Source organism: Dendrobates tinctorius, unplaced genomic scaffold (genome assembly GCF_039654945.1).
Source record: "Dendrobates tinctorius isolate UK_male_01 unplaced genomic scaffold, ASM3965494v1 ptg000062l, whole genome shotgun sequence".
Classification (NCBI taxonomy): domain Eukaryota; kingdom Metazoa; phylum Chordata; class Amphibia; order Anura; family Dendrobatidae; genus Dendrobates; species Dendrobates tinctorius.
Window position 1 is genome coordinate 15,648,971 of NW_027361730.1, and position 12,946 is coordinate 15,661,916.

The window sequence follows — 12,946 nt, forward strand, 5'->3', positions numbered from 1 at the left end:
AAGTGGCTATCTGACTATGCATCACGTTTATTGCAGGTCACAATAGCAAAATTGTGTTCTACTAAGTAATAGAGATGCTTGTTAAAAACTGTTGAATAATTGAGAGAGTGCAGTAGTCAGTAAAAGTGAAATTTTGTTCTGAAACTGGGGAATCTACTTATGTTAGTTGCGTCGAGCAACTTAAATTCTTCTTGTGTGATTAGGTTATTGCAAACATCAAAATGTTTGTAAATTTTGCTAATAAACAGAATTTACAATGCAGGTGGAATCATTTTAATTTCAAGTTGCAAATGTAACTGCCTATGAAATACACGACACCTTAAATTTAAAACTTTATTCTGATGGATTATGAAAGCCGGAAATGAGGAACATTACAGGTGATCACAATAACAGAGGAGGAATTTGGTTTAATAAAAGTACATGTTAGTGGTTTGGAGTTAAGACATACAGTCATCATTATTTCCATCTACATTCTGCATTTTTTACATTCTGGTCTTTCACACTTGGAATCTTTGTTTGATGCAAAGCTTTATACAGTATTTGAGCCTTTTGCTTTAAAGCATGTGATAACAAATTCAACGTATCACTGTATAAGCTCAACATAATTAGCAGGGAAGAGCCCACGGTGTCCTCTGCAGCATCCACTCCACCAGCCCTCATCAATCATCTCAATATCTGTGATAAGGTCCTGAGGTTGAAATGAGATCTCATCATCTCCACCTGTGAAGCACAAGCCAAATATATCTATTCAATCGGCAGTCACTTGAAATATATTCTTTAAATGTCTTAATTTACACAAGTCTAATTTGTTTGCATATCTGCAGTTGTTTGAAAAAGTGTTTGTCCTCTTGTCTTGATTTCCTATACTTTGGCATGTTTGTCACAATTAAATGTTTCAGATCACCAAACAAATTTAAATATTAAACAAAGATAACACGAGTAAAGACAAACTACAGTTTTTAAATGAAGGTCTTTATTATTAAAGGAAAAAGAAATCCAAACCTACAGGGCCCTGTGTGAAAAAGTGATTGCACCCTAAACCTAATAAATGGTTGGGCCACCCTTAGCAGCAACAGCTGCAATAATGCATTTGTGATGACTGGCAATGAGTCTTTTACAACACTCTGGAAGAATTTTGGCCTACTCATCTTTCTCATCTTTGCAGAAGCATTGTAATTCAGGCACATTGGAGGGTTTCCGAGCATGAACCACATTTTTAAGGTCATGACACACCATCTCATCTTAAGGTTAGGACTTTGACTAGGCCACTCCAAAGTGTTTTTTTTAAGCCATTAGAGGTGGACTTGCTGGTGTATTTTGGATCATTGTAGTGCTGCATAACCCAAGTGCACTTCAGTTTGAGGTCACAAACAGCGGCACAATCTCCTTCAGGATTTTTTGGTAGACAGCAGAATTCATAGTTCCATTTATCACAGCAAGTCTTCTATGTCATCAATCAGCAAAACAGCCCCAGAACATCACACTACCACCACCACCATATTTTACTGTTGGTATGATGTTCCTTTTCTGAAATGCTGTGCTACTTCTATGCCAGATGTAATGGGACATACACCTTCCAAAAAGTTCAACTTTTGTCTGATCAGTACACAGAGTATTCTACCAAAAAGTCTTGGGGGTCATCAAGATGTTTTCTGACAAAACTGAGACAAGCCTTTATATGTTTTTATTGCTCAGCAGCAGTTCTTATGATGGAGTCATGAATCCTGACCATAACTGAGGCAAGTGAGGCCTGCAGGTTTTTGGATGTTGTTATGGGGTCTTTTGCGACCTCTTGGATGAGTCGTCACTGCGCTTTTGGTTATTCCTAGGAGGGTTCACCACTGTTCCATGTTTTCACCATTTATGGGTAATGGCTCTCACTGTGGTTCGCTGGAGTTCCAAAGCTTTAGAAATGGCTTTATAACTTTCTCTAGACCGACAGATTTCAATTACTTTGTTTATCATGTGCTCCAGAATATTTTTCGATCACGGCATGAACTCTAGCTTTTGAGGACCTTTTGGTCTACTTCACTGTCAGGCAGGTCCTATTTAATTGATTTCTTGATTGAGAACAGGTGTGGCAGTAATCAGGTCAGAGTGTGGCTGGCTTGGGAATTTGAATGAAGTTTCCCAAAAATGGGATAAACCACAGATAATTTATGTTTTAAGGTGGAGGGGCCAACACTTATTCACACAGAGCCCTATAGGTTTGGATTTCTTTTTCCCTTAATAATAAAGACCTTCATTTAAAAAACTGCATCTTGTGTTTACTTTTCATATCTTTGTCTAGTATTTAAAATTGTTTGGTGATCTGAAACATTTAAGTGTGACAAATATGTAAAAGAATAGTAAACTAGGAACGGGGCAAACATTTTTTCACGCAACTGTATATGTTCTGTACAACCATCAGATGGGCTCTTCCTTACCTCCATATGCCTCCAGCTTTATACAGCAGGACACATCCTTCATCAGATATAAATAGAGGATATGGAGTAAATTGGTTGAAAAAGATATTTTATTATATAAATAAGTATAGCAAGTAGAACAAGTGAGTAAAGTGCATCAAAAACAGACAAACCAACAGTGCCAGCTAGCAGAAAAACATGGTTAAAAGTAATAAGAATATCACTAGTACTGAAGTGTCTGCTACAGACCTTTCTATTTGTGGTAAGCCATGCCTACTCTCATGTCTTGTGCATTGCCACTTGGCTATAAGGCTTTAAGGGCTTCTTCCTTTTCAGTACTAGTGATATTCTTATTACTATCAACCAAGTTTTTCTGCTAGCTGGCACTGTTGGTTTGTTTGTCTGTCTTTGATGCACTTTACTCACTTTTTATACTTGCTATATGTATTTATATAATAAAATATCTTTGTAACCAATTTACTCCATATCCTCCCATATTTATGTCTTATTTGGAGTTGGTTATTTCCCTTTGGGATTTATTGGACATCCTTGTGTGGGCAGCACGGTGGCTCAGTGGTTAGCACTGCAGCCTTGTAGCGCTGGGGTCCTGGGTTCGAATCCCACCAAGGACAACATCTGCAAGGAGTTTGTATGTTCTCCCCGTGTTTGCGTGGGTTTCCTCCGGGCCCTCTGGTTTCCTCCCACATTCCAAAGACATACTGATAGGGAATTTAGATTGTGAGCCCCATCGGGGACAGTGATGATGATGTGTGCAAACTGTAAAGCGCTGCGGAATATGTTAGCGCTATATAAAAATAAAGATTATTATTATTAATTCTTTATGCAAATAGTATGCAACCTGGTTTCTTGTTTCCATACTCCATCAGACACCCTATTTTGGAGATATTTTTTTCCTAAAAGCATTGCTTCTTAGTTCTTACCTGTAGCACCTAACAGGACACAGTATTGCTGAAAATAGTAAAGTTTTCAATCCAGCAATACCAGTGATTTAAAAAACAAAATATCTTTATTCCAAATATATTAAAACATAGTGAAAAATGACCTCCTTATGTGATTTCATTACCCTCTTCCCCTTTCTATTTTTCATGTCCAATTTGTCACCATGTTTTTAAATAGTTTTGGAATAACGATATTATTTTAAATCCTCGATAGCTGGATGAAAACCGTGCTATTTTCAGTATTACTGTCACTTAAGAACCAGCTGGGAGTCATCATCCGTGTATCCCTTTTATCTCTGAAACTTTGGTTCCGAAAGTCAGACAAACTGTGGGTGAGCTGATAATTTTACTTTATATTTTGTATGTTACCACCTAGAATACCTACAGCCCTATAGTGCAGAACTGCAGTGGGCACCATCTGCCACCATAAAGTCTTATATTTTTATTTCATGCTAAAAGGAGTCACCTTTGGTATGTCTGTTAATGAATATTGAATGGTATATGTCTGGATCTGTTGTATTTGCAGACACTGCCAATTATAAGGAAACATGTATAAACAGAGCATGAACTAAACTGTAAAATAAATCCAGGATAATTCATAGTGCTTTATAGTTAGTTGCACTGTTCTCTATTCAATAATATGAGTAACATTACTCGATTCAACAAATTATCCCTGGTGACCTTGTTTGTGTAGTAAAAACGTAATCCTGAGATCTCGCTAAACCTACTGTGACCATCTGGCGGATATGTTGCTTATTTAAACAGATATATTTGTGAAAGTCACCATTGTATATAACACTAGCGATATAAAACCTGGCAATCAAGGTCACTGAGCAGACATGCAGAATAATGCATCATGTAAAAATGCTAAATGCACTTTAAACTGGTTGTTACTTCTGCATGGTACTGTGATGGTGTGAGCTGGAGTAAGTGTGTAGAAAACGACTGCTCTCTACAGAAGGACCAATCTTTCTAAGTAAGAAGATTATCCAAATGAATGACTAATGAGTTTGATTAAAGCGGACACATGTACAGTGAAATGACAGAAGACTCAGCTAACAATCTAATATGCGTAGAGGTTCCAGTTCTACCCTACAAATAATGATCAGGGAAATAAGGTTAGAAAATAGAATTTAGCACCTTACCCTTTTGTTTTCCAGGAGATTACCCACTGCCCCAGAAGTCTATCAGCAGCTTTCCCCACTCTTTCTGCAGAAAACATGTGAACATTCGGCTGCACTGTAAGTGCCTGTGTATTAGGGGGTGCGTATTTTTGGACTCCATATAAGGGGCAAATAATTGAATAATGAACGGCAGAGAAAGACATTGATCCAAATATAATCCAGTATGAGCTACACTGTACAAATTGGTCTCAGATCATCAGTGACCTCTCATGATTACCTCTTTAACAATATCTTATCTGTCGCACTTCTGATATTTTTCAAGAAATGCAAAGACAGCTTACCTCCTTCATAATCATACAACGCCACTGCAGTGATTCCTGAGGCTCCTGTTTGACCACATGGTTTAGAAGATTCTGAAAACAGAGACATCTAAATTAGCACTTACCATATTGCATGATTTCAAGTCCCTGGGCCCCAATGCAAAATATATAACAAGACCCCCATCTACCATGTGCCACATACAATACTGGTAAATGCTTATGTGGCAGAGGGGCTATTGTAACTCCTCAGGTATTAGCACCTATAACTGATAAGTCTTTAACCCCAGTAAGAAGAAGGATCAGACCGGGGGTACCTCTTTTACGCCGGGTCCGTAACTGTTGGGGCCGTGTCCTCTGTTGTCAGGGGGAAAGCTTAGAGAACCGGGCCAACCTTTGCACTTGTTAGCAGGGGTTGTGGCTAGGTTAAAAAAGCCAGAGCGCACGCGGAGACAGGCAGACTTGGCGGGAAGAGACAACGTGCTGCAGGGAAAAGGTAGTGCTCTGTCCCCCAAGCACCACAACAGCGCAGGCCCATGCCGCAGCATACACTCCGTCGGTCACTGGGACTGTGACCAGAGGTGTGCTGAGCGTCCGTTGGATCCCGCGGCGCAAGGTGCCATATACTCTGGGCTCGTGAGTACCGCGTGCTTGCCGCCTAAGAAAGACCGGGCTCACTACCATGAACTGTACCCTGATTCCCCGGTGCATATTGGTCAGGCTGTGACTGTGACCCGCTCTATACTCTGCATCTTGGGACTAGGAACCCACTACAGACATCAGAGACTAACCGCTGCTGTCAGGACCCTGCTCATCTACATCATGCGGAACACATTGGACTAATCGCGCGTTAACCATTGTTGGCGCCATCGTCTAGCCTCGTGGACTCTCTAGTCTGGGAGCCGTCTGGACCCGATAAATTATAACTTGAGAACTGTTGTTACTTTTCCTCTGCCTGCATTCAACCCCCAAATTGCATTCCCTCATCTCACATTATCCGCAATTACCCAGTTTATTCTTCATCTCTCTGCGTGGAGTATATACCTGTTAAAAGTAAATACGTTAACCCTTGCTCTGCCTCCTGTCCGTTACTGCATCCCGCAACCTGCTCACACTCCTATAGCTATGCCTTAAAAATGTTGGGCCCCAATGCAAAATCTATGGCAATACACAAATCCCTCAATGTAAAATTTACAATACTAATATCTTCTTATGTGGCAGAGAACCTCTACTGGGCTCCAGAGCCCAGCTGTGATTGCTCATGCAGCTATGCCCATGTTTCCAACTTTCTTATTTATGCTATGTACCATGTTTCCCCAAAAATAAGACAGGGTATTATATTATTTCTTTGGTCCGAAAAATGCTCTAGGGCTTATTTTCAGGGGATGTCTTACATTTTTCCATGAACAACAATCCACATTTATTCTTTAACAAAATATCAACATTTATTCAAATATATTCATTATATTCATGTCATGACATTCTGGAGCATCATCATGACTCTCTAAACCCTGAATTCCATGATGAAATTCTTGAGATCCTACGGTCTTTCCATTTCCCTTGTACAACAATCTACATTAACTGGTATTCATGAAAAAAAATCAACATTTATTCAAACAGTCATGTCATCATGTTCTGTATCATCATAACTATATATATATTATATATATATATATATATATATATATTGTAAGGCAGTGACCCTTGTCACATCTAGGGGGTGCTGTGTGTTCTCCCTAGGATGCGTATGGAGGTGTATTGAGGCTATGTGTTAGGCGTCAGGTTCCTGCCTCTGCACAGGAGGAATCCCGAGCCTTGCCTACTGCGGTCTCCCATTCGGTCCCAACCGCAGAGGAGCATGCCCAGCAAAGACGTCGATCCCGGCGTCTTGCCCAGACTAGTTATGTAGGTCTGGTTGCTGCTGCCATCTCTGGTTCAACTACAGCAATCTGCACTAGTCAGTCGCGAGCAGCTCCTGAGACTAAGTCCTTCTTTCAGGCTACTGAGCATGCCGGTGGTTCAACCTCCATTGGAGCTCAGGAGCCACATGCTCAGGTCCTATTGCTGTTCCGATTGGACCATGGGTAAGGTCCTGGAAGGACGCTACTATAAAAGACTTGCATGGCCACACGGGCATTCGCTAGTATAGACAGTTATTGTAGCTTGTGTGTGTGATGATGGATGCATGTGTGGCCCCCCTGAGGCTCAGTCGCCACAGAGGTACTGCACCTTCTCCTAAGGTGTGGTGCCCCACCATCCAGGTAAGTTGGAGGCTCCTGACCACGCTCCAACACTCGCACCCCACACAATAGAGTAGTTCAGCAAAACCACATTGCGGCTCCTTGCTTAGAGAGAGAAGCAGAGCACCTTTGGTGGTTCCCTGCTTGGAACACTATACATGCTGGGAGGTGGGTCGAGTTCAGAATATATATATATGAGCGGGATGGTTTAGGATTACAAGTCAGTCTGACAGGAGGTCAGTGAGAGAGCAAGCCACTCGGGAGGAGTGGGGATCCCTGGAAGAGGGATGAAGGAAGGAGTGCTGCAGCTGCCTCAGTGATCTGAGCCAGCTGGCGCGGGAAAGGAAAGAAGGAGAAGGACATTGAACTGAAGCCTGAGCTTCCATAGAAGGGAAAAGACAAGTATGGAACGTAGGAGTAAAAGGGAACACAGAGGACGTGGGTGAGATGAAGAACACTGCCTAGAAGTTCTAAGCGCAAGGCCGGGGCCCGGTCCCCGAGGTTGTATGGACACTAATGGTTCTGCAGCAGACACCGGTGGAGTAGTGGGCTGTAAATGCACTACTCCCATCTAAGACTTGAGGGCACAACAGCAACACGGATAGAGAGCCGGGACTTAGGAGTAGAGAGTCCCCGAAGCAGGCTACAGCTGTCTGCCGTGCAAGTAGAGTTCTTGGGAACATCTGTCAGGAGGAACTCCAGTGTAACACAGTACTAGGAGATCTTCACACTTAAGGCGCTATAGAGGAGACGTTCAGAAAAGGCACATACAGTAAGTAGGCGGAGTGTGGAAGGGATCATTCCATCTTGCCTGGAGGTTGACTGAGTCCCTGACCCAGAGGACACAGCACAGAAGTGGGTACTACAGACTGTGAGTAAAGCTTTGGAACTACATGCCCTGGTGTCCTCCATTCCTTCCTGCGTCTGTCCGCCTGGCACTGCTACATCCCCTGCGCTGGACACTACACCATCTAAGTGTCTCCACATCTACACTGCCCTGGGACAACAGCCCTGCCTGTGGAGGGCTATACCATCCTTGCTGCACCACACCATCTGTCCCAGAGGATCTGTCTGCAGCGTCGGCTTGACACCTCCCTTGCCGAACACCACAGGTGGCGTTACAAACTATTCGTTTAATAACATTCCCATCTTCCTATTACTTGGGCGCCCAGGGCCACGGTCCAGGTCACCGCCACTGCGACACATCCCGCTGATACCGGCCCGGTACCGAGTACCCCACGGCCCTGTGAGGGCGATCCGCATGTAACTGGTGATTGACTCATTATGAAACCCCTCCCTTTGATACGCATGTTGTAGGGTTATCTTAGTCTGAGTCGGCGCCTTGCGCTAGTCTAGCGCCACAGTGCTTCCAAGTCAGAGCACCTCTCTTAGCGCCATATTGTGCCATCCAGCACAAGGCACTTACTGTAAGTAGCAGCATCCGCCAGCGCGGCGCTGTGCGCAGGTCTAGCACTTTCCTTACCCAGTTAGGGTGGCTAGTGGAGTCTGCGAGAGCGGTGAAGTGCACACTTAGTGCGTTATTATTCAGTTTCTTTCTTGCTGGCACCGCTCCAGTGGCGCCGAGCACTAGTGGACTAGAAGGACTCTAACCCCGTGTCCTTAGGGCAGAGTCCTGTGTCTGTATTCTAGCGCTCATCCGGCCGAGCCCTGTGAGCTTAACAGGCTTCGGCATTTACATTGTGCGGCAACGCGGTTCTGTGAAGCAACAGAACTCTCTCCTGTACACACCGGGTGACGCTAACCTGCGTGTGTTCATTTATTATTTGCCGTATAGCCTCCGCCATTACTGAGAAGCAGGTAACAATTCTGCATGGTGGACCCTGGGCTGTGAACGCACCTTGTTCCTATTCTTTAGTACTGGGTGCGTTCCACTAGCCCTAACACCATGAAAGTGCACTGCAGTCACAGGCGTAGCTGTGGTTGCAATGCAGACTAAAGTGAGTATAGGTCTTGGACTTTTTGCTTTGAACTTTGCTGGGTCAGTGTCTCATCACTGCATACGGTGTTACTGCTGCACTACAATATATATACAGTACATACATATATATATATATATACAAATACAGTATATATATATATATATATATATATATATATATATATATATATACACACACATATACGCACACCAAAAAAAGCAGAATCAGTAAAAAGGTATCCAGGCAGTTACCAAACTGGTAGGCAAGATTTTTATAATGTCTTCATGAATATACATAATTTAATGAATGCTCCACTCAGGGTTACTACAATAGTTTATAAGTTCATATCTTTCCCTATTTATTTGCTATATGTGGTGCAACACAGCAAAAAGTAAAAGTTTATACTAAAACATAACTTTTACTAGGTCACTAAAATGAAAAAAAAAAGTGCTGCCTATAAAAGGGAAAAGAGGCTCCAACCAGAGTACCGCATATAGCCTTTGGCAAAAGGTGGAGGACCACCCTTTTTTTTAAAAAAGAGCAAGAGTAAAAAAAAAAGTTAAAATTCTCATCCGCCAACCACAAGTGAAATCCAGAATCAGAAAACACTCAGGGTATGGTGACGTGACATGGATAACAGCAAGACATCTAACCACACACTACGATATTTCAATGCTGATCTGGGTAAGAAAATGTCTATCTGGCAATCACAAATCATTGCTGGACATAAAAGTATCTGGCTAATTATGACCGGATATAATTCGAGAGTGGTCAGATTCTAAAAGGTCATAATGAAATATTAGCTTACAGTGGTCAGATATGGTGCAGAGAAACAAGCCACAATACCCATATTAGATCATAGTGAATGATAGAAGTGAGTACACCCTACACATGACAGTAGTGACTGCTTGGGCGGGCATCCTATAAACAGTTTACGGCATGTAACACAACTAAGCAATGAAAAAATAGGAACATCCTCACCCAATTAATGTTCATTCATGTAGGGGCCTGTGATGTCAATCCTTGTAAGAATCCATCCCTATGATATGGGATACAGTTTGGGCCTACTGTACATATCCATATTGGGATTACAACAGCCTATTGAGATTATATATTAACTTGATTTGGTATATATTATTTATTGTACTGCTTGGTGGTAATAAGCTGGACATGTTTCTTTTGGGGTGTCTGCTTTCTTTAATTAAAGGGAATCTGTCACCTATTTTTTGGCATATAAGATGGGTGTCTGGGTCCGGTGCCTCCCATCTTCTAGCGATGGCGTCCTCTTCCTTGCTTCTGTCATGGCTCCTGCGCAGGTGTACTGCTCTGGCCTGTTGAGGGCAGAGCAGAGTACTGCAGTGCGCAGGCGCCGGACCTCTCTGACCTTTCTCGGCGCCTGCGCACTCAACAGGACAGAGCAGTACACCTGCGCCGGAACTGCGACGGGAAGCAAAGAAGAGGACGCCATCGCTAGAAGATGGGAGGCGCCGGACCCAGAACGCGACACCCATTGGACCAGGACCGGACCAGACCGCCCTCTCTGTGAGTATAATTTAACTCGTTTTTCTTATCTTTCAGGTTACATTGGGGGCTTATCTACATCATTACAGAATGCTGTAGATAAGCCCCTGATGGAGGTGGCCGCATCTTATAAGCGAAAAAATAAGTGGCAGATTCCCTTTATGGGTCCTGCTATATTCTTTAACTTTTTTTAGGTGCCTGGTCATTTCCTCATTGAACTGCAACTAGGGCTTATTTTTTGAGTAGGACTTATATTTCCAGCCTACTCCAAAAAGGCCGAAAATTCCTTCTTGCGCTTATTTTCGGGGAAACATTGTATCAACAAGAAGTATAATTCTAGGCTGCCTATAAGCTCACCAGTATTGTTCATATTGACTTCAACCACTCTTACCCTCCTTTGGCAATTCTTCATATAAAGCATCATTTTGAGCATTAGGGGGGTCCATGACTTCATAATCTTCAGTTTCTTCCTCTTGTAACCTTGGTGGAGGATCTGGAATATCCTCATACTCTTCGTCTGAAGCACGGTGTGGCACAGAAATATCTTCATAGATCTCACCCTGATTAGATATTTCATCTGGAGTCGGTACACTAGTCTTCATCATAGCAGGGAGTCTCGGTGGAAGAACTGGAGGGGCCTCATATTCAGAATCCACAACTGGAGGAGACTCATATTCAGTATATTCAGAATCCACAACTGGAGGAGACTCATATTCAGAATCAGGAACTGGAGGGGCCTCATATTCAGAATCCAAATCTGGAGGGGCCTCATAATCAGCATACTCAGAATCTACTGATATCTAAATAAGACATAATAAATTAAATTAAATTAATGAAAATGGCTCATAGGGTTTACTTTTTAATCTATTACGTTTACAAGCAGATATTTACTTTTTTTTCAGGAGTTTGTGGAGTCACAGAAATACGAGGAACTGGGACAGGGACAGAGATTGGCTGCTTCAGAGACAGATCAATGTCTGACCTTTGTTGACTCTGCAAAAAGAGAGGGTGATTATATTAATTTACACTCATACCCAACCTCAACATATAGTGGGTGATAAATGTTCAGAGCAAGCAAATATCATGTCACTCTGCTTTCTTAGGGACATTAGGGAGATTTATCAATAGTGGCGTAACTATAGTCCAGTGTGCCTCCCATGCAAGATTTGGACCTGACCCCCCATCCCGCATGTTTATCAGATGTATGGGCTTTTGTAGTATTCTAAATCCTATAGGGACATAAAGTTGCATCTCCTTTCCCCATTATGTAGTAATGTCCCTTCTCTGGCTCCTTCCTGGAATATATGTTCCTTGTCCTGGGTCCATCCTAGTATACATGTCCCCCATCTTGGTATATATGTCCCATATCCAGGACCCCATCCTGCTATATATTGTATATCCCCCATCCTGGTATATATGTCCCTTATCCTGGAACCCCACCCTGCTATGTATATATCCCCCATCCTGGTATATATTGTATATCCTCCATCCTGGTAAAAGTCCCCCATTCCACCACTGTTCTATCATGCATAGAAAAAAATAAAAGATTTTTTGAAGCCTACAGTTGACTTCAGCATGCAAGTGACGGGAGCACATGACATCACTGTCATGCGCCCCCAGTCACATGCACACCGACGTCAGCAGATGGCTTCAGATTAGCCACCATCTGGTCTCAGCACCGCAGTATGCTTCAGCTGAATGTGTGTCTGAGGATGTAAATCCAGGTAAAGTTTGCTTTGACGTCAGAGGGCTCCTCACCTGCATGAGCCTGGTCGTGGTTGCGACCTCTGCGACCATGATCCTTACGCCCCCGTTTATCAAGCTGTCTTATAGAAAAAGTGTGCCTTGTTGCCCATAGCAAACCAGAGCTTAGCTTTAATAAAGCTAACTATGAGGCCGGGGTCAAACGGCCGTATGATCTCTCAAGCGAGAGAATCTGGCCGATTATGTTAGAGATTGAGCCGAGTGTCAGCTGTGTGATTCGATTCTGAGTTTCAGAATCCAAAAACAAAAAAAATCTTCTTGCATAAAAAGCATTTTCTTGTTTGACACCTCCATGTGCAGGATTTAACACTTTTTCAGAAGCAAAAAATCTGCAAAATGTAAAAAATACAAAACTGCCATGGTGAAAGTTCACGAATGTTTGACAATACCATAGTAACAAGCATTTTGGCCAGAAACATAAGAGATTATAAAAAAAGCAAAAAAACACACACAATCATGGAAAATACATGTGCAAAAGCAAAAAGTGAAAAAGCATCTGAGAGACAGATTAATGGGTTAAATCACATATAAAACAGATTAATGGATTTTTACGGTTTATTCATGAACAAAAATAAATTAGATCGCATATATAACCACTTAATAAATATAAAAGAAATCATTTTTGGAGTTCATACCTAAGGGGAATCAGGTATTGAGTTTCAGAATCCAAAAAGCT

The 12,946-nt window shown here is 42.3% G+C and overlaps 1 protein-coding gene across 5 annotated transcripts in view; it reads right to left on the minus strand.

Moving 5' to 3' along the window:
* Positions 1-319: 319 nt before the first annotated feature.
* LOC141092946 (hematopoietic lineage cell-specific protein-like) overlaps positions 320-12,946 on the minus strand; it is a 109,719-nt gene continuing 97,092 nt past the window's right edge. For all 5 annotated transcript variants that reach the window (XM_073579319.1, XM_073579317.1, XM_073579318.1 and 2 more), the window contains 4 exons: positions 11,398-11,499; positions 10,898-11,306; positions 4,830-4,901; positions 320-720 (listed from right to left, as the gene is read on the minus strand). In XM_073579319.1, coding sequence (XP_073435420.1) covers positions 584-720; positions 4,830-4,901; positions 10,898-11,306; positions 11,398-11,499 — 720 coding nt within the window. In that variant the 3' untranslated portion in view covers positions 320-583. The remainder of the gene's footprint in view (positions 721-4,829; positions 4,902-10,897; positions 11,307-11,397; positions 11,500-12,946) is intronic.